General features: G+C 42.8%; 1 protein-coding gene across 1 annotated transcript in view; it reads left to right on the top strand.

The window, feature by feature from the left end:
- The window catches only part of PER2 (period circadian regulator 2), a 59,297-nt gene extending 32,164 nt beyond the window's left edge, over window positions 1-27,133 (top strand). The window contains exons 6-23 of the mRNA XM_072143329.1: window positions 34-235; window positions 1,372-1,423; window positions 10,461-10,603; window positions 11,146-11,224; window positions 11,531-11,637; window positions 13,204-13,357; window positions 14,114-14,222; window positions 15,489-15,617; window positions 16,440-16,530; window positions 17,914-18,061; window positions 19,772-19,860; window positions 20,741-21,109; window positions 21,320-21,532; window positions 21,616-22,463; window positions 22,556-22,739; window positions 23,447-23,636; window positions 23,969-24,119; window positions 25,838-27,133. Of these exons, the coding sequence (XP_071999430.1) occupies window positions 34-235; window positions 1,372-1,423; window positions 10,461-10,603; window positions 11,146-11,224; window positions 11,531-11,637; window positions 13,204-13,357; window positions 14,114-14,222; window positions 15,489-15,617; window positions 16,440-16,530; window positions 17,914-18,061; window positions 19,772-19,860; window positions 20,741-21,109; window positions 21,320-21,532; window positions 21,616-22,463; window positions 22,556-22,739; window positions 23,447-23,636; window positions 23,969-24,119; window positions 25,838-25,936 (3,357 nt within the window). The 3' untranslated portion in view covers window positions 25,937-27,133. The remainder of the gene's footprint in view (window positions 1-33; window positions 236-1,371; window positions 1,424-10,460; window positions 10,604-11,145; window positions 11,225-11,530; window positions 11,638-13,203; window positions 13,358-14,113; window positions 14,223-15,488; window positions 15,618-16,439; window positions 16,531-17,913; window positions 18,062-19,771; window positions 19,861-20,740; window positions 21,110-21,319; window positions 21,533-21,615; window positions 22,464-22,555; window positions 22,740-23,446; window positions 23,637-23,968; window positions 24,120-25,837) is intronic.
- Window positions 27,134-27,931: the final 798 nt, after the last annotated feature.

Raw genomic sequence — 27,931 nt, 5'->3', positions numbered from 1 at the left:
TTTTCTTTAATGCTTTTCATTGCCTTTTAACAGGATGTATTTGCTGTGGCGGTTTCCCTAGTCACTGGACGGATCCTCTACATTTCGGAGCAGGCCTCTACTGTATTGCGCTGCAGTGCAGACCTGTTCTCCCAGGTCCGATTTGTGGAGCTCCTTGCACCGCAGGATGTTAGTGTGTTTTACAGCTCGACCACTCCCTACAGACTGCCCTCATGGAGTATGTGCAATGGGGCGGGTAAGAATGGCAACGTGAAATCATTTTATTACATTTGTATAGTGTTCCCTGAATTGAGTTCAGCTTCTCTCTTCATCCTGTAGATGTAGATACCAACTCGCTTGACTATTTTTGTTTGTGCAACAGTGGCCGATAACTGGCAAACCCACAGCTACATCCAGACAAATCTCTTAGTTATCCCCTCTCGCCAAGGATAGTCAATAGTTTTTTTTATTGATGGGTCTGACTGTATCAATCACAAGATGTCTCCTATAGGCTGCAGTCCACCAAGTCTGACAGAAATTGGGGTAGATTTATCTGGGCTTGTACACCTGAAAAACTTCAGTATAAGCCCTGACATAGGTGCAGCTGCTGGTGCATGGCCAGGTATTGCCACCCTTTCTCCCCCTTACCCCACCTGCCGCCAAGTGAGAGGTTCTGGTTGTGGCAAAGCCGGTGGAATTGTCCACCAGTACAGCCGCCTGACAGATTTATTGAGAGGCTGGAACCTCCCTCTGCTGGGGAGGGGGGAATACATCATACTCTGGGGCACCTAGCCCCAGCTTATAATAAATCTCACCCATTGAATAGCCAAGGCTCACACCTGACCATCACCCTAGTCTTACTTTTCTAGGACACACAAATAATTTTCCACTATAACACATAATGATGGATGATGTATATAAGGAAGCAGGTTTTTTTTTGGGGGGGGGGGGGGGCTGTTATCATTAAATCGCCCAGATGTCTAAACCGATGATCGTTTTTTTGACATTTTCCAGCCTACTCCACTTTTAACCTCTCTGTAGAGGTGGCGGCTGTGGGTGTGCATGTGATAATGCTAGACCTAGAAGACCCTACTAAATCCTATATTTAGAGCGAGTGTTCTGACAGTGTCTGCATTAGGTAATGATTTGCTATTTGCATTGTGGCGTAGGAGTAATGTAAAGTGTAAAGGTCACATCGGGATAAGTGCATGTAACATGACCATGTTCTGTACATACTGTCTTATATCTTGGCAGGACGTAAGGTGGTTGACGTCTTTGTCGGTCAAATGTTCCTGCGCTAGGGAGGATTATTAACTCCTCCTTTTTCACATGCAAAGGGTCAACAAAAAAAAAGTTTAAGCTCCAATTGTGAATTTCCTCTTCTTTCCTCAGATTCCGGATACCTGGATGGTTTGGAAGAGAAGTCATTTTACTGTCGGATCAGGTAAGTTTGAAGGTATTGTATTGTATTGTAAAGCTGCTCTAACACCAACATTCAACACAGGGGAGCAACTTCTGTGAGGATCAATCTCTTAAAATGTTTGGCATAGTAAACGGCTATAGCTCTCAGGCCGCGTTTACTGCATGGAGAGCTTTCTCCTATCGCATAAGCGTTTACACCGATCAGTAACCACCTCCAACAGAGGCTTTGCGTTGTTTACATGAATAGCACTTCCTGATCGCAAATGAGTGTCCTCCCCGCTGTGCTTTAAATTGAGATTTTCAAGCTCAGCGTGTGAACGCAGCCTTGTAAATCCAGTTTGACTCCTTTTGTCACTGAACAACATGGCCCCGTAGCGGTTTTGTGTCTGTCTGTTCACCCTTCATTAAAGATGCCCTATCACCCTAAAAAAAATGCACTAGATCTGGGGTAGCGCTAGGAGCTGCTTACTTTAACAAGCAGCTCCTAGCGCTACCCCAGATCTAGCAGTGTTAAACAGCTAGCGTTGTAACAAGCCAGCAGATGCTGCACTACATAGCCTCAAGCTTACAGCGATCTGGCGTGTTCAAGAGGGGGGTGGTCCAAGGCGCTGCTTCTTCCCTAGGGCGTTTTTTTTTTTTTTTTTTTTTTAGGGCGACAGGTCCTTTTTAAAGTATACCTGGAGAAATAATGGCCACAGTCTATGTTGCCCATATAGTGTTTAAGAGGGAGGCTACGTTCACACACTGCATTTCCATCATATTAACGCTGCGCTAAAGGAATGTAACTGGTGTGTTAACACAGAGTTTATACAGGTTTTATGTAAATGTGATGTTAACACAATGTAAATACAACGTGTGAACGCAGCCTGAAGCTTACAGGAAGTCTACATTCATAATTCCATCATGATAAACCAGGGACACTTACTCGTTGATCCAGGCACCGTGACTGTGGTGATCTTCTTATGTGTTATCTGTAGGCATCTTCCTTCTAAAATAAACATTTTAAAGTTATGCTGATGAGCCTGAAGGGCTTCTGGGGGTGTTACCAGAGCCCCTCTGTGCTGCATCTTCACAGCCTGTTACATCTCCCCCTCCCCCCTGCTCAGCACTTCCACCCTCACTGTGCCTGATGTAATCTCACTGCAGTAGAGAATGTTTCAGCAGTGTTAAAGTGGTAGTGGAGGAAGTGCTCCTGTACAGTGTTACAGCCAGTAATGGAACGGCACAGAGGGGCTCTGGTAATGTCCCCAGAACCCTTTTGACTCATTAGCATAATTGTAACGCTTTAATGACAGTGGAGTTTTTGTACAAGATACTACCTTAACATTCTTTGCAGCGTTTTTTTGGTTTTTTTTGGGGCGCATAGTTTGGGATGCAAAAGTTTAAAGATTTTTTTTTTTTTTTTTACAATTTTATTTTTATTTGGTGTTAAAAGTGGGGGGAAAAAGGGTGTTTTATAATAGTTTTTTTTTTTAAATTTTCAAATTAATGCAAAATGAACATTATTAATTAATTCCCTAGTTTGTTTGTCTTTTTGATGTATAGTATGTATATGACCCCCTGTTGAGGGCTGATGTTGATCAGAGCTGTTCTAGGTCTGATCAGTTCTGCTATTAAGCCTGAAGGGCTCTGTGGGATGTTACCAGAGACCACTCCGTGCTGTAGCTTCACAACCTATTACACTGTGCAGGAGCACTCCTTCCCATCCTACCCACTATGTGCTGAAAATTCCTCTGCTGCAGTGAGATTATACCAGGTAGGTAAAGGGTTGAAGTTCTGAGCGGGAGGCAGTGTAATAATTTATGAAGCTACAGCACGTGTAGGCTCTAGTAAGGAACCCCACCATACATTGTATGGAATCTAACTTTATCCACTAAATAGTTTCTAAATGGTTGTGTTTAGATTTGAATACAAGCCCAGAGCTTGTCCAGATGTGTTTTGTGGCCTAAATACTTGCGTTCGGGGAACAAAGTGACTAGGACATATCCCACTGTATACTCATACATACAGAGGATATGTCCTCTGCTTAGGCTCCTCTACCCTGAAGTTAGCAGGAGGAGTGAACTGGTGCATCAGCTGGTGATTGGGTACTACAGGTGTCAAGGGTTTTTCCCCCTAATGCTTTCACTGTCCTTTTTATGGACACCACTAGGGACCACCCATAGCGTACGTTCAGTGGAGGCCAGCGATGGATGCCGTAGAGTTGCATCCGTCCTCCATAAGCTTATTATATGTCACTCAGCAGGTTGAGGTAGTGCAGCTGAGAGCTTATCTGGCGTATATATGCTGAACATAAAACATGATGTGAATGTGGGGAAATGGGGATGTACAGAGAAGAGGGAGCACAAAACATGGGGAATAGAGATAAAGGCGGATAAACCTAGAGAGATTGCAGCATACATAGGAAAATCGTGTCTGGTCGCTATCCCTTTTTTCTCCTCTGCTGAGCGTAGTCACCAGACTGCCAGCGTTTCCCTGTGTCCTGCAGGTTGCAATGTATTATATGCCAAGCATTTGAAAATATTTTATAAAACCTGTTGCAAAACGATTTTGAGCCCAAAATTAATGCAATTATGAAAACTTAAGATCTAATGCTGTCCGTAGCATTTAACATAGTCTGCTATCCCTATAGCTGTTAGTATTATTCACCTGCCCTCCTCTCCTGTAATGGTGGTGCTATTACAAGCTGTGATGAAATTACCGCTCCTGCAGGTCATGAGTTATAGAAAATGATTTGTAATCTCCAGGCACTTATTATTATTATTCTGGCAAACCCAGTTGTGAGTTATGTGCTATGTATGGCAGTGATTTTTCATGCTGTTCTACTACTGAGAGATGCCTTAATCCGCTTGTAATTCTCTCCCTGTGGATTCGTCATAGGCCTCAATTGTGACAACCGTATCGGATATTATGTAATTTTGATCAATAGGGGATTAGATGGGAGAAAGTCTTCCCGTCTGTCCGGGACCCTGGCACATTTGACTATGCTTCCGCAATGAAGTATTCCCACCCCAAAGTCCTCCTAGGACAGATTGGGACCCAGGACTTTCATCACCTCTTCCCAAATTCTGGTATTGTACCAAATGCCTGCCTTGGATGCTCCATGACTCCATATCATTCTTAAAAAAAAAAAATGTTTTCTAATCTCTAATATTGTCTATAGGCTTATTTAAAAATTTATTGGAAAACACCTGGGGGGGGGGGGTACCTTGTAATTCATGGGGTCCCAGAACCCGCTTTTGCCTATGAGTGGCCTCATTAGACCACAGAGCTCCACTTCACTTCCCTTGATGACCCCTTGTCCGAGGAAGCCACTTATTGGCTTATGCAGGTCCTCTGACCCCTGAAGTTTCTGCCAACTTCAGACACCCAAAAAAAAAAAAAAAAAAAAAAAGACGAGTGCCAACCTGGGATTACTTTCACCTTCTATGTGGAGCTCTTGGGGGGCCATTGCAGTCCTCATAAGCCTTCTGGTGACTTCAGGGCGTTCTCATCCTAAAGCCTGCGGCAGACTGTCCTGGACTTAATGTAAAAACTCCATACTTCAATGCAATAGTTCTGACGTATGTATTACAAGCATTCAGAGGATCATATGATCAATCACCCTTGAATAGTAATGGTGGAGCTAATAAAACCAGAATTAAAAAAACCTAAAATTTTAAGATACCGTACTTCTTTCCTTAAAACAAATGTAAAAATAAAACCAAGAATAAAGAATAAAATGCCATCACTGTGTCCAAAAATTATCTAAAGTTACATTATTAATGGCTTTATGGCTGAATTGACACTTTTTTTTTTTTTCCATTTCACCACCCAAACAAAATCAGAAGTTTCTGCAATGAGAACAGTTGTAAAACAGCCACGTGACCATGTTCAAAACATTTTGGGGAGAGGCGTGGTGCTGGACTTGGAACAAAGCTTCCATGTTTATACAGTCGCGCACCACCCGTGAATATACCTTGCTCCAGGTGGTGACATTATGTATCAGATGTTGTGAATCTAAGCGACTCATTGATGAGTCTATAATGGAGCACAGAATTTAGGAAGTGTCACCTTTGCGCCATGCCATGCATTGCTAAGATACAACCAGATCCTAATTGGGTTGCAGCAAACAGCAGATTAAAGCACATAATTCATTAGGGAATCCAGAAGACTCTCTCCCGAATAATTAGTTAGACTCCTACAGTGGATGTCTTATAGGTCAGGGATCTGCTCTGGGTCTGCTTTTATTTTACATCTGAAGATAAGAGTGGTGCTGGAAAGTGTATTTTGATGGGAATCCATTGTTATCATACATAAAGCCTATAGCTAAAGAGGTCCTCTGCCTTAGTGTATTACAGCACTTTAATTAACTTTGTAATATACTTTTTTGGGGATTTATTCATCAAAACTGACTTTAAAACTGGCCTCTCTACCTGCACTATGTTATCACAGTTTAGTTTTTTTTCTTTTCTTCAAAAGCCATAACTTTATTTTTTGGTTTACAGAGCTACATGATGGCTTTTCTTTCTGCATAGCAAACTGTACTTCCTAGTATCAGCATTTATTATCCCATGTCATGTACTGGGAAACTGGAAAAACACACAATGGGGCTCATCTACCAAGGGTCCGCGGAGCGCCATATCATCGGGTTTCCTGTCGATTTCCGTTTGCGCCACATTTAACAGGAGATATTGGCACGCGCAATCAGATTTTGAAGCATCGGTGCCAGCTTTCACACAACAGAAATGAGGGGGAGGGGGTTGTCGGACAACCCGTCGGATTTAACATTTAGAATTGTGTCGCAAAAGACGCACTTACAACCACCGGGAAAAAGAAGGTGAACTCCGGCGGACCCTGGCGGGGAAGCGACGGATCCAGGAACTCGGACGCAAGATCTTCATGAATCGCGCCAGACTCGAATCCTCGTCTGACTGTCCGAATCTGGGATCGCGACAGGACCAGGTAAGTAAATTTGCCCCAATGTGTTGTAATTGACTAAAAAATATATGGACCTTTTTTCTTGTGGGAGCTCTTAATACAGCTCATCTTTCACTAGGTTTTTATAGTTTGGGCATTTAGGGATGTGGCAATACCTGACATAAAAATAAGATCATAAATATGTCGGTATGTCCCCCCCTGGCTGCTCCCCATCTTATTGTGGTCCCTTTGGCAGCTCTCCTTCATATTTTGCCCCCCCCCCTGGTAGCTCTCCCTCATACTGTGGTCCCCTCTCCTCCTTGTTACTGCTTGATGAAAAATAATAACACATACCAGGTACTTTCCTCTCCATGTTCCCCTGCATCATCAGATCAAAAGAACGGGGATCTGATGTAACCCAACTAAATGGCGCAGCAGATCGAGCATACACACTGCCTCCACATTTACTGGAGGGGGGGGGGGTGTTATGTAGCCTACACAGGTGTATTCTCCACCACACAAATCTTACTGGATTTGGCGTCCGTACCGCAATTTAGGGCATGAATAGGACCTGCCGCTGGCTGCCTGTCCACAGTGCACGTCAATGGCTGCAAGAGCTAGCTGCTGTTTTTATCGCTAGCTCCCGGCCGCCATTTGCGGACAAGTACATGGAGCTTAGAGTGCTGCTTGTCACTTCTAGGTGAAACACTAATGATGTGTCGTGCTGACTTATGGTTTTTCATAGAAGCCGTTCTGGGAATGTTTCCAAGAACTTCTATATTACTCTGAGAGGAAAAGTGGCACAAGCACATACATCATTAGTGGGTTTTGCCCTGGATGCTCTGCCACACCTGTTAGAAGTGTGATTGGGTACATTCGCTGTCAAAAAACCAAAATGTTATATAAAATGTGTTTTTTCTTTGGCTCATGAGTAGAGTCTAATGTCTTAATTTGCTTAACTGAATTCCCAGGAGAAGGCTTTGTAACTCCTGCCAAGACCAGCGTTGTTAACTCCTTTACTACCAGCCTTCTGTGTTTTTGACAGTGGTGCACTATTCTGTATCGTAGTATAGTTGTGCCCTCTCCATATCTGCCCTGTATACAGATCATTTGGTGATTGATATTCTGGCAGTTTTTTGGGTGGAAGTTGAGTAAATGGTGTCAACAAATTTCTCCTCAAAGAGTCCTATCTGTGGAGAAGTTTGTCCATTGCATAATATTCGCCACAAATCATTCACACTGTTTTTTTCCCCTCTTTTTGGCTTAAAAAAAAGTGCTTTTTTTAATGTTTGTTTGAGAAATTTTATTTTATCTGGCTTCTGGATAACTATTCACTATTTTTTCATTAGAATTCGGGTTTGTGATTTATTGCTTTTATATAAACTAAAACTACAAATCTAAAACAAACTGTGCTCAAAACATTGAAAGTGAAAGTCGGAAGAGGACATTTTTTTGCTTATATATACTATAATTATTTTATCGAGTTGGTTTATCTTACACCAACATAAATAGTAAATTGATCAAACTTTAATTTTAGGTACTGTACTTTAAAGGACACCTGTCATCAGCTCACAAGGATCCCATCCCAGCCTTTATCTAGTCATTTCATACATTATTCATCGTAAAATCATCTATCTTTTTTTATCATGTAAATGAGGCTGGTCACATGGTCAGAGGCAGTGATGTCACCCCTGTTACCCCTCCCCTCTCCTCCCCCTGCTCATGTCTGTGTGTAATGTATAGTAAAGCATGGCTAGTGTGTGTACTGCATCTGCTGACATGCTGCATCCTCCTAATATACAGGTGAGAGACACAGACATCAGCTACACATGAATCTGACATGTTCTGCTGTAACATGGCTGCCTGGAGCTGCTGTATCTCTCCTATACACACACACATGCACACACAGGCTGCAGGGGGCGTGGCCACCAGCACCAGGAAGCACATCATTATACAGCCTCACATCATTATACAGGCTGTCAGTCATGCACTGGGGGTGTGGCTGTGCCTCCCACTCATGAATAAGGTGGACAGCTTGAATATGCTAATGCTTCATTGGACATTTCACAGGTCATTTGCATACAGCTTTAGGACCTCATTGCTTAGGTTTACAGGCATGTAAAGGGACAATAAAGGGATAGAGGCAATGCTTTCTAATGGCAGTTTATGAAAATATATTTAATTTAGGGGGGTTATTTTGCATGACGGGTTCTCTTTAATGGACATCTTCCACCAGGATGAAGGATTGTAAACCAAGCACACTTGTATGCTGGTGTGTGCCCCTCTCTCAGGTTCTGCTCTTCTTTTATCTTCTTATGCCCTTGTTTTTAAGAAAAAAGGCTTTTAAAAATAAGCAAATGAGCAGCAGGAGCTCCAGGCTCTATTGCTGTTAATGGAGTTTTGAACTCTTCTCGGGCTCTTTAGCATAATTTTACACCAGCATGTAAGTGTTCTTGGTTTACAATCCTTCATCTGGTGGTAGATGTCCGTTGAGGTCCCGATGATGATCTCGAGATGGGTACACCTAGGTTCCTATCTGAACAACGTTTTGCAGCCGATGTGAGAGAATAGAAACTGCTCTCTATTCAGTTCTATGGCAGTTCTTCAAACAGGTCATGTTGCTTCTATGAAAAATAGTGGAGCCGGCTATGTGCGCAGCTGCAAATAAATTCTATAAATGTTTACAGTGGAAAAAACCCATGAAATGGGTTAATCGTGCTGTGCGCTGTTTACGTGTGGACTACAGCATACACATCCAAGGGGACAGGAAAATGTTATGAATGACTCTGTGACTCATGAATGACTTGGCCTCCTGTCTGAATAATGGCCGCTTGCCGGCAGACGATCAATACGCTGTACACAAGTTGCTTGCAGTCGCTCTATTGTTGATAATCCAAGAATTAACGCTGTGACTTTAATCAGAGCCAATGATTTGCATAATAAATGTGTGTAGAACAGTCTATGCAGAAGATGTTCCAGCACTTAGTCATCTGCGTGGGCAAAAAGGAGAAATAAGGTTACCAGGACAAAACGCACAGGAGAAGGAGATTTCTCCGCTTCTATAAAGTGGTTGTAGATGTTGGGATCATCCTGTATGTAGCACGGTGAGATATTTTACTACGTTCTTTCCAACATTCTGATTGATGACGGATCTATCAGTGTTCGGTCTAAAATAGGTCTATTAAAAGTGTTCTTTTCGGAGCATCATGTTATAATGACAGGGCCCTGGTTGGGCCATTGTGCCAATTGATACAAAAATATTATACTGTTTGTATGATGGCAGAAATATTACTCATCAGCGAGGTGTCTGTTGTATTCGATAAAAGCGAACCTTTTAATAGGCTTGGGGTCCTAAACCCCACAAGAATTACGATCCAGCGCAAGTGGTAGAAAATCTTTCCGACTTTTTATCGACTCCTATGTAGACCGTACAACATCACATATACAAGAGCACTGCTTCCACTGCGAGGGCTACAGATCTTTATCTGCGTTATTCGCTCTCACGAGTATAACACGCTCGAAACGCGTAGGTAAAGATCTGTAGCCCTTGCAGTGGACGCAGTGCTCTTGCATATGTGATGTTGTACTGTCTCCTTTGCTGGTCACGTGGAGATCCGAGCTCTCGGATAGAAAGCCTTCCTTAAGAGAATCTTATCGGGTGAGCGTTGCCAGCTTTTCATACAATTTTTTTTTTTTCTGTCCTAAACCCCACTAGTATGCCTTCATTAAGCTGTTGTGGCTATTATATACTTCTGCTTTTTGGTATGATACCCTACTAGACATGAGATAAATGCTGACCTTCACCAATCACTAAGTTCTTAGAAAAGATCTGCTCTGAAGGTGACTATACACCTTCAGTAATTGTCAACCCAACGCTTGTTGGGGTCAATAGTTATTTCTCCCGACAGTGTTAAAGACATGAACTCTGGGTTTGGCCAAGTGTCTGTGTACTTTCTGTGAGGCCATTAGATAAAACGAAATCCTGTGTTGGAGTAGGCCTGGTCTGGTAAAATCAACGTGGTGTCTTCCTGCACCATCAGTTGTGTTCATCCACGTGCCATCCGTTTGTAATGGAGGTCACACACTTCTGGGGTTAACCATCTGCATGCTGTTTATGGATTTGGCATAGTGTTTTAATGTACGTTTTTCTTTTCATCTAGCTGTGGACGAGAGTCTCGAAAGGAAATATCTTACCACCCATTCCGCCTGACTCCATATCTGATCCGTGTTCAGACAGAGGACAGTTCGGAGGAGCAGTTGTGCTGTGTACTTTTTGCGGAGCGAGTTCACTCTGGTTATGAAGGTACGTATAGCCGTCACTTATTGGACTATGTAGATGTATCGTAAACAGTACCGCACTTCGTTTAGCAGTAGAATTTTGTGCTTCATTCTGATAGGTCACGTCATTTTTTTTTTCTTTTACATGGAAAATAGTCCCAATCTGTCTCTGCTCTCTCTCCGTAAATGCCGGAGTGTCTCATGAGTACAGGAGGGATTTCAATTTATCACAGTCTAGCTTGTTTGTATTTTCCATCTGACTGCTGCTCAGTAAGAAGTAGATTTACGTCTCATCTCGGCTAATACTGTAGCAGCGGGGCCTCCATGTCACACTGTTTCTTGTGTGATCCCAGCGACGTGTTTGTGAATATCTCCTTGCAAAACATCACATGACATGTCTTATCCTCTGATGTGCAGTGAGAGACTTGTGATCTTCTCTCTGATATTTTTAGCAAGTTGCATTAGGCCACAGAGTTACGTGCTGAGAGTAGTAGACTGCGTTCTGTGCTAGTCAGGTACGTTGTTTAAGATGAGGAAATTGTGTTCCTTTTTTATTTTTTGTTTTAGCTCCTCGGATCCCCCCGGATAAGCGCATCTTTACCACTACTCACACTCCGAGCTGCTTGTTTCAGGACGTGGATGAAAGGTAATAATAATAATTCCTTTATATAGTGCACACAGATTACGTAGCACTGCAGAGCTTGCCAAGTCGGTCCCTCTCCCCAATAGGGCTGACAATATGATCAACCTACCAGTATGTTTTGGAATGTGGGAGGAAACCAGAGGACCCGGAGAAACTCCCGCAAACACGGAGAGAACATACAAACTCTTTGCAGATGTTGAACTGGGATTTGAACCCAGGTCCCCAGCGCTGCAAGGGGATCTTAGACGGCCACCATTCTGATTTATATTCCTTTTCATTCTTTTTATCCTTATTTTTTGTGTTCTGCAGAGCCGTGCCTTTGTTAGGATACCTGCCTCAAGACCTTATTGGCACTCCCATCATTCTGCATTTGCATCCGAGTGATCGGCCTCTCATGCTCGCTGTGCACAAGAAGAGTACGTATACAGTAATTGGTCTCATCGCTTGTCAGTTTCACTCAATGTATTTATTACCTAAACCCTTTTTAACGTCACTACCTAAAAGTAAAAAAATGGGTTGGCCATTTCATTTCAATTTTACAGAACATTCCAAAACTGCTTGATGTGACAAAATAAACTTTAAAGAGGACCTGTAGCCTGCATTTCATCCCCCCCCCCCACAGACCAGAAATACCTGCTGGTAAAGGGTCCTCCCCATATCACCTAAAATTATCTGCCATTGAGGCACTGTACCCTAATTACAGAAGTTTTTTCTGATGTGCAAATGAGTAGACCTGAGTCAACCTCTGACTAGAAGAGTCAGGTTTTCTCCGAGCTGCCAGTAATCACCACCTCCTTCTTTTGACTGACTGCTCTGTGTCTCTACAAATCTCAGGCTGAGCAGACAGGAAAATCCTTTCCCTGCATTTGAATTCCCCCCGCCCCCCCCCCCCTCTGTCTTAATGGAATATGAATTACTGTCAATGTGAAGTGCAATTTGCCCTTATAACAAGAACTTAGACAGTTCATTACATGGAAAAATAAAAAAGTTTATAGATTTTTGAATGTGGGGAGTGAAAAATTAACATGTAAAATCAAAAAAGGGCCTTGGCGGAAAGGGGTTAAGCTTCGATGCTGTAATGTACTTTCAACAAAGGCACAATGGGGAAGGGAGGGTTGAGTAAGGTTTGTGTCTTCTCTTGATGGCATGCACATTCCTTAAAAGGGAACCTACGTTTTCCAATGCATGAAATAAAAAACATCCCTCCAGTGCTAGTTAAAAAGACAAGTTCCTTCTCCATCAGTATCTGCCTTCTGAGAAACCATGTGACACCCTGTGGGATAATAGCCAAACCAGTAAGTCTTTGCCAAATGTAATAGACTTCTTACTGTAAGTGCTGCTGTTTCAATGTTACCGCATCTAGTCAGCACAGTATAGGGAACTGGTTTGGTTAGGTGAGAGGCCATAGATGTAGGTCATGAAGGAGGTAATTGTCAAAGGCAGTCTCCATAAATTGAAAGTATTCATTCCTGACCTACATCCATGGCTTCTCACCCAGCCAAACCAATTCCCTATACTGTACCGATGAGATGTAATAACATTGTAACAGTGCTGTCTACTTGTAAGAGTCTTTTTCCATTTGGAAATTTCCATTTGGAAAAGACTAATTGGTTTGTCTGTTATCTCATGTCCTGTCACTAGGCTTCTTCGAAATCTGACATAGGTGCAGAGGGAGCACTGGACTTTACTTTTTCCTTTTCTAATTTTTGAAACCATAATTGCATATTCCTTACCCAGAACCCCTGTTCTGCATACATGGCCTTTAAAACCCTGTACAACCTGAGAAGGCAAAGTCAATCCACATAAGGACAATGAATTCCTTCCTGATCTAAAATGAACTATAATGACTCTCTTATTATATTTATCCATGAGCTGTGCAAATCCTGCACCCTACACAGTCAGGGGACAGTCAATAGTCTTAATATGATGTCTAATCTCCTCTCTCGCTGCTAATGACTAATCATATTCTCTTCCCCTTTTAGTTCTGCAATGCGGAGGACAACCTTTTGACTTTTCCCCGATCCGATTTTGCGCGAGAAATGGAGAATACGTCACCATAGATACCAGCTGGTCCAGCTTCATTAACCCCTGGAGTCGTAAAGTGTCTTTTATCATTGGTAGACACAAAGTCAGGATGTGAGAACATTTACATTTCTGTATGTCGTGTGTAGAAGGGGGATTCACATTTAACAAGCTCCCTACTGGGCTGACATAGATATGTACTCTGGATGTAGCATCTGGTGATTTATCATTTAAGCTAATTATCGTGCAAAATACTTGCAGTATGACAGATACAGTATATCAGTAATTTCTATTAATATTTAGTATGCGAGGTGAGAGGAGGGAAAATGTGGTTTGCTACAATGTCTAACTACAAGGAAAGATCTCACATTAAAGTGTCCTAGAACACTTATGACATAGTGTTCTAGAACCAAGATTATATTAGACGTCCTGTATCGTAGCTTAGACCTAAGTTTTATACTTTGGTTATCGTTTTGTTATATAAATTTAATCGAACATTTTCATATATTAATACCCAGGCACATTCTGCTAAGTTGATTCATTCTCCTACCTTTTGCTTCTTTATATGACTCGCACTGCCATGACAGCTTCTCCACTCTGTAGTCTCCTCATAGTGACATACAGTGCCCTTATAAATATTATAGTGCCATAATTATATTCCCTCATTATAATGGTGTCACGCCATATACCCCTAGATATAATACCCTCCCCCTATCAACATATACTGGTGCCCTCCTCCTGCATATACTACCAATAAATAGTAATAAAAAGTCATACTACACTACATTGATATATGAATCAGTAGACTTTATTTTTATTTAATGTTTTTACTTTTTTTTTTTTTAATTACCGTTTTTATATTCCATGAAGGGGTCCTGTTGATGAAGATGTTTTCACCGCACCTGTGTCTGCAGGAGATCGCTCACCTCAACCAGATATTCAGGAGCTAACAGAGCAAATACACCAACTTCTCATGCAGGTGAATTTTCATGGTTTATATAAATTACTTGAAGTGTCCTCTGCTAGATTGGAATGACTTTCTGTAGAATTCATTTTGCTCGGTTGACCATATGAGGGAACACTACTGGAAGCCATTGGGATCTAATTCCAACTCCTTTAGAAGTAAAGAAATTTGGATTGCAAACCACATAAGTTAGCTGATTTGCCATTGGGAACCTTTTGGAGAAGCTGTAATAGTTACCATATTGGTTGTTAGCCAACTTTTCAAAAAATTATTAACAGAAAGTGACTGGACGCTTTTTTAGGATGGGTAGGACATAGGATGGGATTATATCTAACCCTGCAATGCCAGGTGGAGCAGCAGGGATGAGCAAGAACACATGACTTGCTGTATAGCTTCTTTGGGTTCACCTTAAGCAGAGAAATTGGGTCCACAGACAATCCATATATATCTTTGCATGCGGCTACTCTTGTGGAATACAGTAGGTGTGAAATTCTAGACTGTGATCACAACTTCCATTATCTAGAATCTATGGAGCCACACACATACTGTGGGTTAGATTTGTTAATTCTTTAAAAATTTACACTAAACCACACTATTTATCAAGGGTTTTAGCTCTGGGACTAGTACAGCAAAAGAGGAAGAAAATATGCCATTTTTGGTACCTTTTTTTTTTTTTTTTTTTTTAGGCTGTAAGTAAGGTAACTAATAGGAGGTGGAAAGTTAGACTAAATAGTCTTAAAGTGAATCCATTGTCATTTTTAGCATAATCAACTGCAGGCAGTGCTTTGTATAGGCTTTGGAAATCTCTGTAACCATACCTCAGAGCAGCACAGTGCAGAGAACTCTTCAATGCTGCAGAGTTGGATTATAACTCAATTTTTCACAGTCCTGCTGCTACTAACGCAAGGGTGAGATTATACAGCTCTGTAGTGCTGCTACCAAATACTTGGTGCAACTTTGTATGGTCAAACTGCTGACAGATTCCCTTTATAGAAGCCTTATCATGATGAAAACAATGGCTGTTTTTTTTCCTAAACAGCACCAAACTTGACCATGGCTTGTGTCGGTATTGCAGCTCAGCTGTATAGAAATGAATGAAGCTAAGCTGCAATACCACGCACCACCAATGGTCAGGTGTGGAGCTCTATTTGAAAGAAAGACCTGTTTTTCCAAACCCCTGGAAACCCTTCTACATCTTGACTCTGGTAGCCCTTTGTGAGACGTTACTTTATATTATGTATAAATGTAATACTTATTGCTTGTCCTTTTGTCTGCGCTCAGCCTGTCCATAACAGCGGTTCCAGCGGATATGGAAGTCTGGGCAGCAATGGATCTCATGAAAACCCAATGAGTGGAGCCTCATCCAGTGATAGTAATGGGAACCTCAATGATGACGTTAAAGAGAAACGTGTAAGTCGTCTGAATTCAGTAGTAATCATATTGTAGTAAGTCGTATTTCTAATCTTGCCCACCAGTCCTTTACTTTCTGTCATGCATTGTCGATTCCCTCATTTCTTTGACCTTGTCAGAATACACACTAATATAATGAACTCATTTTTTTCCCAGGGGCATCCCTGGCTAATTCCGTAGTCTTTCCGCAGCTCCCTGTGTGTGTCTTCCCACACATATTGTGTGGGCAGGGAGCAGGCTACGGGCTCTGTTCCCAGTGACAGCGTGTAGTACAATTCATGTAAATGACAGCAAGAATGTGAGTGCCCACCTGCATGAATGTGCGTCAGACCCCAAGCATGCCCGGGTTATTTTGGAAGCACAGAAAAGGCTGTGTGCGTCATCATGAGAGAGAAGAGCTCTTTGCAAGTGAATGATGCTGTGCACTAATAGTGGGTGATGTGAACCTGTCTGTGTGCAGGAGGTAGATAACACAATGTCCGATGTGCGTCTGCAGCATGTGACATCATGTAGCTATCACAGGTAGTTTCTGTATATGCAGCGCTCCTTTTATGCTAATAATAACTGTCTTCTGCACACAAACACTTAAAATACAAGGTAATAAAACCAGAAATAGTCTTAGGGAGGAGGTACAATGCATGTAAGAGCAACACTTAAAAATAGGTAATGGAGTGATCATCAGGTTGCCACCACATACACCGTGCGGCTGGCAGATCGTAAATTATCTGGCGCAAAAGTGTGCTGCTGTGACTGAGACGACCATTCTCATAGCTCTATTCCTGTGGTCATGCATTATATATTCCTTTTCATTGTTTTTTGCAGGGAACTCATCCTGGTCATAGATCAAAAGAGCTGGACTCGAGCAAAGTGGAGATCAAAAGTCAGCAGAGTGGTCCGAGAAGCCCCAAAAAAGGTAGGAGGCGAAACGGCTCGTCTAGATCCCGGGGGTAGCGCACGGCTAAGTGAAGTTGGAGGAAGTGAGCACTCCTCACCTCTCTATTGAAAGTCGAGTAGCTTGGATAAGGTGCGGTGAGACATATTGTGTTCAATGCACTGTGTGTGTCATGGACCCTTTATGGGTGCTATGATGCGGCCGAATCACAGACACCTAGACAGTTTTGTGCACGTGGACTTGGAAATCTGCGTCATATACATTGCTGTAGTGAAGATCAGAGCATAGTCACATAAATGACATTGTGACTTGTTGTAATGCGGGCCACCATAGGGTCAGGAAATATAGCCGGTATTAAGCTCATTACTTAAGATGATGACTAACAAGTGAAAGACACCTGAGAGAATGGCCACCTTTATTTTGAGCCTGAGTAGCAGTGTAGAGGATAACAATACTATCCCTTGGGGTTTTGTACAATCTGTTCAGCTCATCAGGCATTATGCTCTATAGGTGGGATTTGAAGTTGGGTGGATGTGTATTTTGGAGGTCGCTGTTCCTTTTATTTAATAGACTGTATAAAGATACAGTGTTCATAATCAATGGCAGGCATCTATCAACAACAGTGTTTTTCACCCCACCCTTAGCCCAGTCCAGCACATGAGTCTTATATGATAAAGCACAGGCCTTGTCTTCTATTAGGTTCAACTTTACTGATCTTTTATGCCACAAAACTTGTAGTAAATCCAGTGGATTTTTGGTGGGTTTGAGGAGGGTGGGTGAAAGAGAAATGGAGTGGATCAGTGGTTTCTTACTTTTTCTATCCCAAATTGGCTTTGATAAATGTTCCCAATATGTTTTCATATGGGTCACTCTTAAACTCCAAAATCGTACAGATGAAGCCCATACTGTTTCTTCACGTGTCCTGCACATCTTTCTTAGGAATAAGGGTTCAGATCCCCAAGGCTGGGAGTCTCCTCTACATTAGAGGCTCATATAACATCACATTTTTATTTAATGCCGTATAGGATATCTACCAGGTGGGGGTAGATGTCCTTTATATCTACATTGTAGGGGCAAAATGTATGTGTTTAGCAAAACCGTATATGAAAACCTCAGGTGCCTCTGCAGCCATGTATTTTTGTTTATAAAACCATATGTTTCTATCCAATCCCCTGACTGGTGGGAACCCCACCAATCACAAGAATGGATACCCCTTCTTCCATCTGGATTACAGGGCTCTCGTTCTCACTAATTGATGGTGTGGCAGGTTGAGCATGCGCCATGCAGCTCCATTGAGTACTAGTGATTTAGTGGTGGTCGGATCATAGCTGCGTCTCGATTGTGGTTCGGATGGGTTACACCCAATACGTGTTTCACAACCTTTTGCTGATTTGTTTCCCTCAGGAGCTAGCCACACCGGGAATGGGTGCAGTAAAGACCTCAATAGAGAAGGTTCTGGAATCGCTGCCTGCCCCCCGCAGGTTGAGCCGCTGCCTGTAAAGCAGTCCCCCTACTCCTACCAGCAAATAAACTGCCTGGACAGCGTTATCAGGTGAGATGATGTTTTGTACTCTAACACCTTCTGGACTTCTCCACGTAAATGTAAGACGGCTATCCCTGTGTCAGCCTGCATCCAGCTGCCATATACTTATGATAAGTAATGGCTGACTTCCTGCAGCAGGGGTCTCCACATAAGCCTGGGACTATCTGTGCCCCTATCTGGATTGTTTTAAGCCGTGTTCATCACATGTGGACTAGAGGCTGTCATCTGCTGTCAGCAGTGGAATTCAGCAATAGCTTGATTCTTCATACATAATGACATAAAATGGGGAGAATTCACAGGCTGAGACCTTTTCATACAGGGCAGGTGTCTGCTGTATTGTACAGTAAACACATGCCATTAACACACGCAGCCTGTAGTATCTGATTTGCATCCCTCGTGGTATCACTGGGGGTACTGATAGTTTGCTTTGACAGCTGGGAGCCTTTGTTTTTCACACTTCACTTCTTATCATAGCCTGACAGAGGCAGGATCTAATAACTGCTCATTATATTCACTATTTACTAAAGTACAGTCTTATTGCAGTATATTGTTTGAGCGATCAGACTCTTTCAGGTCCAAATACCCTAGGGAGAGCTGAAAGAGTAGCAAAAAAATAATTTTGAAAAATCTTATTTATCTCCTTCCCTTTTTAATGCATATACAGTGGGTACAGAAAGTAATTAGACCCCTTTACATTTTTCAATGTTTGTTTTATTGCAGCCAATTGGTAAGATCCAAAAAGTTAGTTATTTGCTCATTAATGTACAACCTGCACCTCATCTTGACAGAAAAAAAAAATGTAGATAATTTATTAAATAAGAAAAGCTGAAATATCACATGGTGATAAGTATTCAGCCCCTTTCCTCAGTTATGGATAGAAGCAGCTTTAGAACGGGTGCAGCCAGGAGTCTTCTTGGGGAGATACAAGTTTCTCACACCTGGATTTGGGGATCCTCTGCCTCTTCCCTGCAGATCCCTCAGGTTGGATGGTGAATGTTGGTGGAAGCCTTTTTCTAGTCTCTCCAGAGATGCTCCATTGGGTTTAGGTCCGGGCTCTGGCTGGGCCAGTCAGGAATGGGCACAGAGTTGTTCTGAAGCCTCTGCTTTGTTATTTTTGCTGTGTGCTTAGGGTCATTGTCTTGTTGGAAGGTGAAGCTTTGTCCCAGCCTGAGGTCCCGGGCATCTGGAAGAGGTTCTCATCCAGGATATCTGTGTACTTGGCCGCATTAATCTTTCCTTCAATTACAACCAATTGTCAGGTCCCTCATATCACGATGCTGCCACCACCGTGTGTGGCAGGTGATGAGCAGCGCCTGGTTTTCTACACCACTTTGTATTTTTTTTGGTGTTACTTCTATCTTCGTCTCATCAGATCAGAGAATCTTATTCCCTGACAGGTGGAGGCTGCAGTGGTATTTGACTTTGTGTAACTCCCATCTCCCTCCTGCATCTCTGTAGCTCAGCCACAGGGATCTTTGGCTTCTTCTTTACCTCTCTCACCAAGGCTCTTCCATTGGGTGATATGGATCAGGCGATACCTGCCTGCTCTAATCTTTCCCCTCGCTATGTCTCCCCCTGATGACACATACACCAGATAGGGGTCCTTTGTTTGCCGGCCGTGAAAAGTGCATGTTAGTGCACAGGTAGCCTTGGACAAATTAACTATAACTTTATTTAGAGAACCTTATTAATGTAGTTTTCTTTATCCTTTTGGTTTAGATATCTTGAGAGCTGTAGTGTTTTGGCATCTGATAAGCGTGTGGTATCTCCTGAGAACGCTAAAACTTCTGATGACCGAATGCAAGAAGGTAAGTCTTTCCATTATCACTCTGGATACATATTTATTCTAAAAGTAAATCTAACATCATGATAAACCAGGGACACTTACTTATAGATCCAGGCACTGTGACTGTAGTAATCTTCTTGTATTAGTTATCCGTGGGCCCCTTCTTTCTACAACCGACTTTTAAAACCTAGGAGTGTTACCAGAGCCCCTCTGAGCTTCAGATTCACAGGCTGTTACACTGTGTGGGAGCAGTTCCTGCTCCCATGTCTGCTGAAACTTCATCTGCTGCAGAGAGATTACATAAGGTAGAGGATAGGGGAAGTGCTGAGGGAGAGAAACTTTAGCAGCACGTGAAGCTGCACACAGTGTGGCTCTGGTAACACATCCAGGAGCTTTTCCGGCTCATATGCATAATTGTTAAAGTTGTTTAACAGTAAGTCATGGATAACAACTATAAGAAGATTTTGTTTAGAAAAAAGAGGAGGTTCTGAAGAATATGGCTAGGCCAAAGGGGCCTTAACATATAAACATCCCAAATTGTCGTTATAAAACACAGAAACAAAGCGGGATGTATGCGAATATATGAAAACTTTATTGAGTCAAAAAAGATACATAAAAGCAATTAAAAAGCACTACACGTGCTGTGCTTTTTAATTGTTTTTATGTATCTTTTTTGACTCAATAAAGTTTTCATATATTCGCATACATCCTGCTTTGTTTCTGTGTTCTATAAGAAGATTTCCTCATAGATCTAGGCAGCATGACTGTGGTAGTGTCCCTGGTTTATCATGATGGATTTTAATGGAAGATTTCCTTTAAGCAGAACTTCTTCTGACATGTCTGTTTTAGTAAATTCAGGAGAAATTCTCATCTTTTCTTACAACAATATTTATCTGTTCCAGATGGGCACCATCAGTCCCAAACATTGCACAAACCTCCAAGACATCCCCAGAATCGATTTCGGAGTCCATTAACCATATCAGACCGTGGTCCAGGTTCTACAACCAATCTTATATCAGGCGTGCCAAGCACTACTCATGGCCGACCACCAGTAGTCCTCTCTGCCACAATTCCCGCATCGACATCCACCACCCAGTCTGTGCCCGGTTCTCTACCACATCCATCCTTTGCATCTCTACCCGTGTCCACTACTGCAATCACTCAGCTTTCTATGGCTGCCAAAGCTGAGAGTGTGGTATCTCTTACCAGCCACTGCAGCTACAGCAGCACAATTGTACATGTGGGGGACAAAAAGCCACAACCAGAAGCAGGTAATTATAACCCAGAATAATGGAGAACCATGGGATTGCCAAATACGTGATAATTGGCTATGTTCAAGCCTTGGTTATGACTTTTCCTAACTTATTAGTTAGGCTGATGATTGTGTTTGGTCATGCAAAAGTGTTTTTTTTTCTGCCAGACATACTCTATCACAATCTTCAATCATCAGAACTTCTTGTCTTCTCATTTTCTTTGGATAGAATTGGAAGATGGGCAGTCACATTCGGATATTCCAACAGCTCCCCCAGGCAGTGCGGAGAAGGAGCCATATAAACAGCTTGGGTTAACCAAAGAAGTACTTGTAGCTCACACCCAGAAGGAGGAGAATGATTTTCTCAGTGGTTTCATGGATGTGAAGAGGCTAAGTGCCTTCCAGACAAGGTGCAACACCTACATGCATGAGAAACCAGGAGGTGGGTCCTTGGCGCGCGATGAATGGTATTGGTTTCATGGTTGATGCTATGTCGTGAGAGTAAGATCTTCCTTTCTTTCAAAGCTCTGCAATCTCATGCTCCACATGGTCCAGACACTGCAGCAAAGAGAAGCGGGAAGCCGAGGAAGCCGAAAGTGAAACGAGTGAGGCCAGAATCATGGGACAGCAGCAGCTCTGGTGTACCCCAGGCCCATCGTTGCCCTCTCCCAGGGCTAAATACCACAGCTTGGTCTCAGTCGGACACCTCTCATGCTAGCTGTCCTCCCCTACCCTATCCGATGCTGCCTGCTTATCCTATGCCAGTTTTTCCTTCTCCTCAAATTCCCGTGCCAAATGATAATATTCAGATGCCTAATGGAACATCATCCAATATGCAGCCTTTCCCCACCCCTCTGCTTTCACCCATGGTAGCGCTTGTAATGCCCAATTACATGTACCCACCCAATTTACCAGCCACTGTTTATCCTGGGGCAGCACCTTCACATCCATTTCCAGTTCCTCCACCATTTTTCACTCCGCAAGCAGCATTTCAAGCACCTGCTCCCACCTACACTGTTCCCCAGCCCCCTTTCTCTGTTCCACCACCAGTCTTCACTCCTGCGCAGCATAGTTTTCCTGTTCCTCAACCCTCCTGTGCTCCTCAAACAGTGCAAGGTCCTTGCCCAATACAGCAATTTTCATATCCAGCTCCTCCAAGCGAACCAAAGATGAAGGAAGGAATTTCTCGCTCCTCCACCCCCCGGGATCGTCAGTCTCCCCCTCTTTTCCAGTCTCGATGCAGTTCACCCCTGCAGCTCAACTTGTTGCAGTTGGAAGAGTCACAGAAGGCGGATCGCTCAGAGGGGGGTACTGGTGTTGGAGGTGCTGCGAACAGTGCATTTATGCCTCACCCCTGTGAAGAGCCCAATTTGGTACATAGAATTTAGCATTTTATTATGGCATGTTCATGGACACTGAGCTTTACGTGATTTATAACCTACATTTTTTCCTTCTATTCCTTCAGCCAATATTGCAGGCAGATTTCCCTGCGGATGGGCACACAAGTGATGCTTTATCCACTGGCAGTGACCTAATGGACCTTCTTCTCCAGGAAGATGCCTGCTCTGGAACATGTTCAGGTTCCTCTGCAGTTTCAGAATCGCTAACTTCAGGATCCAATGGAAATGGCACCTCCGGGAGTCAAACAGGTGGGTCGGTTACAGTAGCAGGGAAATTGTTTGCCTTGAGGAGCTCATGATGTCACAAAATATATAACCCACACATTAAATAACCACAGCAAACCCTAAATTTGTGGTAAAACATGGCCACAATGCTTTATTATTGGATAACCTGATAAATATTAAAAATGACTAAAAATTATTCTTTAAAACATATAAAGTAATTACCGTTTAAATGAACCTGGGAGATAAAACTCCACAAACTAAACATAGATCAAAAGGTTTTTTAATGACTTGTTACAATAAGGCAGGATGTCTCTTAGCTGGGCTCCTCAAACTCTGGCCCAGACCACAAGTGACGGCTGCCTTTTAAATTTGAGCAACCAGGCAACTGTCCAATCAAATGAGCGCCTACATAACGCAGCACCCAGAGACAGCCTTGCTATTTGACCAGCTCATGAACCAATCACAGCTGATGTTGCCTAGTACAGACAAGAGGGAGACAAAGAGCGGGAAAATGCCACAGCATTCAAATACCATACACACCTAACCCCTTATACTTTAAACCTGCGGTAAAATTTAGAGACCACATGTAATAAATAATGAGCAAGTGTGACACCATGCGTCCCCTTACAATATTTAATCCTGGGGCACATTGACATTTTACGATGTCAATGTAACATTGATTTTCAGTACATGTCCATTATGATACTCTAATTAGCCTCTTTAACTTACAGGGAGCAGCCAAACCAGTCATAGCAGCAAATATTTTGGAAGCGTTGACTCCTCGGAGAACAATCAGAATGCGAGGGGGTCAAAATCTGGAGGTGGTGAATCTGTGATGAAGTATGTCCTGCAAGATCCTATGTGGCTTCTGATGGCTAATGCAGACGAAAATGTTATGATGACATACCAGATCCCTTTACGGTAAGCCTGGGTGAATTGATGTTGAAGTCTTCTTTTATGCATCTCCATATTTTAGTCTAATATCACCCAGGTCACTTAGACAAGAACCCACATCTCTTCATTCCCTACTCATATCCTTGTCTACTGTAATTCCTGTAGTAGCATGCACTTGGCTTGCTATGCAGTGAGAGGTCCCACTTCGGGTTGAGCCAAACCAATCGGATCCAGCTGCACTAACACCGATTGCTAACACTTGAGCCTGAGTGCCGCACCCCCAATGTTCAGCATGGACCTGAACGTTGCATTTTGGGTATATGTTTGTATAGTAATAGGTATGATTTCTTATTAAATAGGGATATTGATGTGGTTCTGAAAGAAGACCGTGACAGACTGAAATCTATGCAGAAGCTTCAACCTCGTTTTACAGATGACCAGAAGAAGGAACTTGGGGAGATTCATCCGTGGATACAAAGAGGAGGCCTTCCATGGGCAGTGGAGGTCACAGTAGGTTTACCTAATATGTTAAAGGGGTCATCTAGGGATGTAAAATGCTTAATACATGTGGCAACCACCATATATGTTGCAGACTGTGCTCCAAAGCTTTCCTCATATACTCCCTGCCTGAAGAGGTAAAAGGTCTATGATCTTATTGTAGGGGGGGAAGAACCTAAACCCAAAACCCTGTACTCGGCCTGGCATAACAATGTGGAAAGAGTTGATGATACCACTGTTCACACTACAGTACTTGCATGGACTCATATCATACATACTCCACTATATTAAAACCCTGATTTCCAGCAAGGTTCTAGGAAGAGGACACAAGAAACACAAATCTAATATCTTCACCTGATAGTTAGGATATGAACCATTGGCAGATGCTCGACTACAGCAGGAATATAAGCAAAGTTGTGCTACTTAATTCGCTAATCGGATTGTGCTCAGCGGAGGCTATAATTGGCTACAGGATAAGTCTGGTTCTGGAAATAGCTGAGTCTGTCTGGCACTGTATAATTTTGGGACACGCTTTACCTGACCTGACAACACTAGGGCCTACATTTAGATCCGAGTATGGATTAAAGACCTTATAATGCACGGACTATAAACATGGCCGCAGCAGGTGGTGGTGTTCTAGTAAGTAGCGTCCTGTAACTAGTACACGGAGGGATTAGACCATGCATGTGCAGCTGCATGACACCGTCCACGTGGGGTATGTATAATAGTTATAGTGCCAGTATTCTGGTAGAACAATTGCAGTTTTGTTGCATATAACAATTGGGCCAACAATTGTATTGATTGTATTTTAAATGGATATAAGTTTTATCTTACTAGTTATTACTAGTTCACCATAGATGTCAGCTCTAGCTGATGTACGGGCTTAAAGGTATCAGGTTTACAAGTCATCCCCTATCCACAGGGACTAGGCATCAGATTGTTGAGGATCTGACTCCTGGGACCTCCTAGGACAGTGATGGCTAACCTATGGCACTGGTGCCAGAGGTGGCACTCAGAGCCCTTTCTGTGGGCACTCAGGCCATCACCAGAGATGACTCCAGGTATCTTCCTGCAGTCCCAGACAGCCCGGGACTTGCTGTGTACAGAGCTATTTTAAAGTGACAGCTGTACCTGGGACTATTTTCTGCTTTATTGGTGTCCTCCGGTGCTGGTATCAATGAAAACTGTGAGAAAGGAGTATAAATCACAAATTAAATTTCTGTGTTGGCACTTTGCGATAAATAAGCGGGTCTTTTTTGTAGTTTGGGCACTCGGCCTCTAAAAGGTTCGCCATCACTGTCCTAGGACCTTTTAAAGGGTTGTATCATTTTTTATGTGTTTTTATCAGAGTCACGTGTCTTAATATACAATGTTGGAGCACTGTGCACAGCAATTTGACACTCCCATACTATTGAATAGGACATCAGGACGCATGCTCATCATGCTGTTCCACTCATTTTCGAGACCCTCATTTTCTGGATTATTGGGGGTCCCTTTACATTGATCAGTTGGGGTACCAGCGGTTGGACCCTCATCAATAAAACTTGCATACATGGTACAATCCCTTTCATATGTGATGCAGCCCCTTTTAATTGTGGAGCATCAGATGCATGCACGCTTCTTCACTTCTTCTACATGAGGGGTATTAGTGAGGTTCCAGTACAGTCGGCCTCCTTACTGATGCTGCCCATGTCTCTGTTGTCTCATTATTGTGTTACCTCCTTTTCCAGGGCTGTGTTTGCTGTAAGGACAGGAGTTCGGCTTGTGAGGACTACACAGACTCTCTCCAGGAATTGGAGCTCAGCGGGATCATGGAGTCGTGTGACTAAATCGGGCAATAAGAATCCAGGGGTCCGCCAATTAGACCCCTGCATAGATAAAGCGACCACAGATCTGTACATGGACATTTCATACTCCGCCTCATTTCGTCTGGACAGCGGCACGCGGTGGGCTTGCGTTTCTCTTCACTCTGACACGATGTGACTCAGCTGCTGGTGTTTTCCCTCTGGCTTACCTACATACTGTACATTATTATTTATTTATAGCTGGCCTATCAAAGATTTCTCTAAACTACTACTCACATCAGCCACACAGTCTAACACTGGATTATTGCCCTCCTTTTCTAGTCACTTTGGCCAATGGTGTCTGTATAGGGCTACAGGTAGAGAGCACCTGGAGGAATGCTTTATTTCGGTTTCCTCTTCTTTATATACAAGAGCTTTTTTTTTCAGGCTTTTGATATAATTGTAACATTTGTATTTTTTTAAGCTATTTTGAAGAGCAGAGGATGATAGCAGATATAGTTTAGTAGATTCTTAACCCTTTTCTGTACTTTTTGCTGCCTAAACCACTCCTGGCACTGGATGTAATGACCTGCTGTGGCTCTTCTAAACCAAATTGTTTGCACCAACAACATTATCATGGCATTGCCCAGTTATATGGACGCTGTATTAGTGATCTGGTTGTTACTTTCAGTACCTGGCCCCATACTTGTGCATTATTCTTGATCCTCTTGGTGTGAGTTATGTAGTTGCAGACCAGCAACCTGTCACTGGTGAGGGATGGTTACCTGCTGACCCTGGTTTGGGATGCAGCTTGGTCACAGCAGCTTCTCAATCCATCTCTTAAAAAACTTCCCTCTTAAGACTCTATGTGAAGATGTGTTAGAAGCACAGATCACCGTGTCTGTCCGTCCACCCGTCTGTATACTATGGCACTACTACCTTATGTATGCTCCAAAATGAATATACAGCATTGCATTGTGTCCCCCATCAGTGACGGATACATAAGGAGTCTTCCATGATGTCATCTTACATATGATGCGATCATCAGCTGACCGCGTTCCTGTAATGTGGAGATCCCTGTGGACCTGCCAAAGGTTACTCAACATCGACTGTTACCATCACAGAGGTTATGACCAAATCCTCCACCGTCTCCTGTGATATTCAGTGTGTACCCCCGACCTTATCATGTATCGTCTGTCCCGACTTTGGTAGATATGGCAGTAAAAACCATTTTATTTTTTACTTGTGGTGTGGAATTATTTGGTATTTGTATATTTAAATGTGAGACCTTTTTTTATACTTTTTATACAAGTATATTTATTATCCTGCAGCGCCTCTGCAAGGGTAATGAGGCATTCACATGGTTATCCCTGAAATCTGATGGCTGTAAAAGGACTATGATGTGCGCTTTTAGCCACTCTCCACTTCAGTTAATGTAAGGAGATCTATAAATTAATGGGGATTAAGACAGAATGCCCAATAGTTGTAAAAATATATACAGGCAGTCCCCGTCAGTTACAGACAACCCATAGTTACAGATGACATCTCACATTTGAAAATTTTGTATATACAGAAGACCACGGCCCTTATTCGGGCAAGTCGGAAAACTGCCAAAAAAATGGTCTAAAAGCCTTTGATAACGGTGTGTCACAATTCTGTTGGACGTAACTCCACCGGGATGCCCCTTTCAGTGCAGAATTTTGTGTTGCGTTGGGTACAGTGCAGCCACTTTTTTTAAATACATGTGCAAGCAGTTTGCAAAGAAAAGAACGTGCAAAGTAATACAAAAAACTGGTGCAGGGGATTTAATACATGTGGGCCAATGTTGTCAATCTGTCACCTGGTGCTAATTTCCTTAATTATCTGACAAACCCTATTTAACTCGCAGACCAACTTTCCCATTTTCACGGACTTTGTAAACATGGTGTGCTATTCCAAAGTGTGACTGAAACCCTCCAGCAGTAGGTTGTCCAGAGGAATGCCAAAGAATGACCCACCATAGCAAGAGATGTTGGTCATTCCAAGTCTGTGATATCTAGT

This window comes from Engystomops pustulosus, chromosome 3, assembly GCF_040894005.1.
Source record: "Engystomops pustulosus chromosome 3, aEngPut4.maternal, whole genome shotgun sequence".
Classification (NCBI taxonomy): Eukaryota; Metazoa; Chordata; class Amphibia; order Anura; family Leptodactylidae; genus Engystomops; species Engystomops pustulosus.
This window is presented reverse-complemented; position numbering and strand designations above follow the sequence as displayed.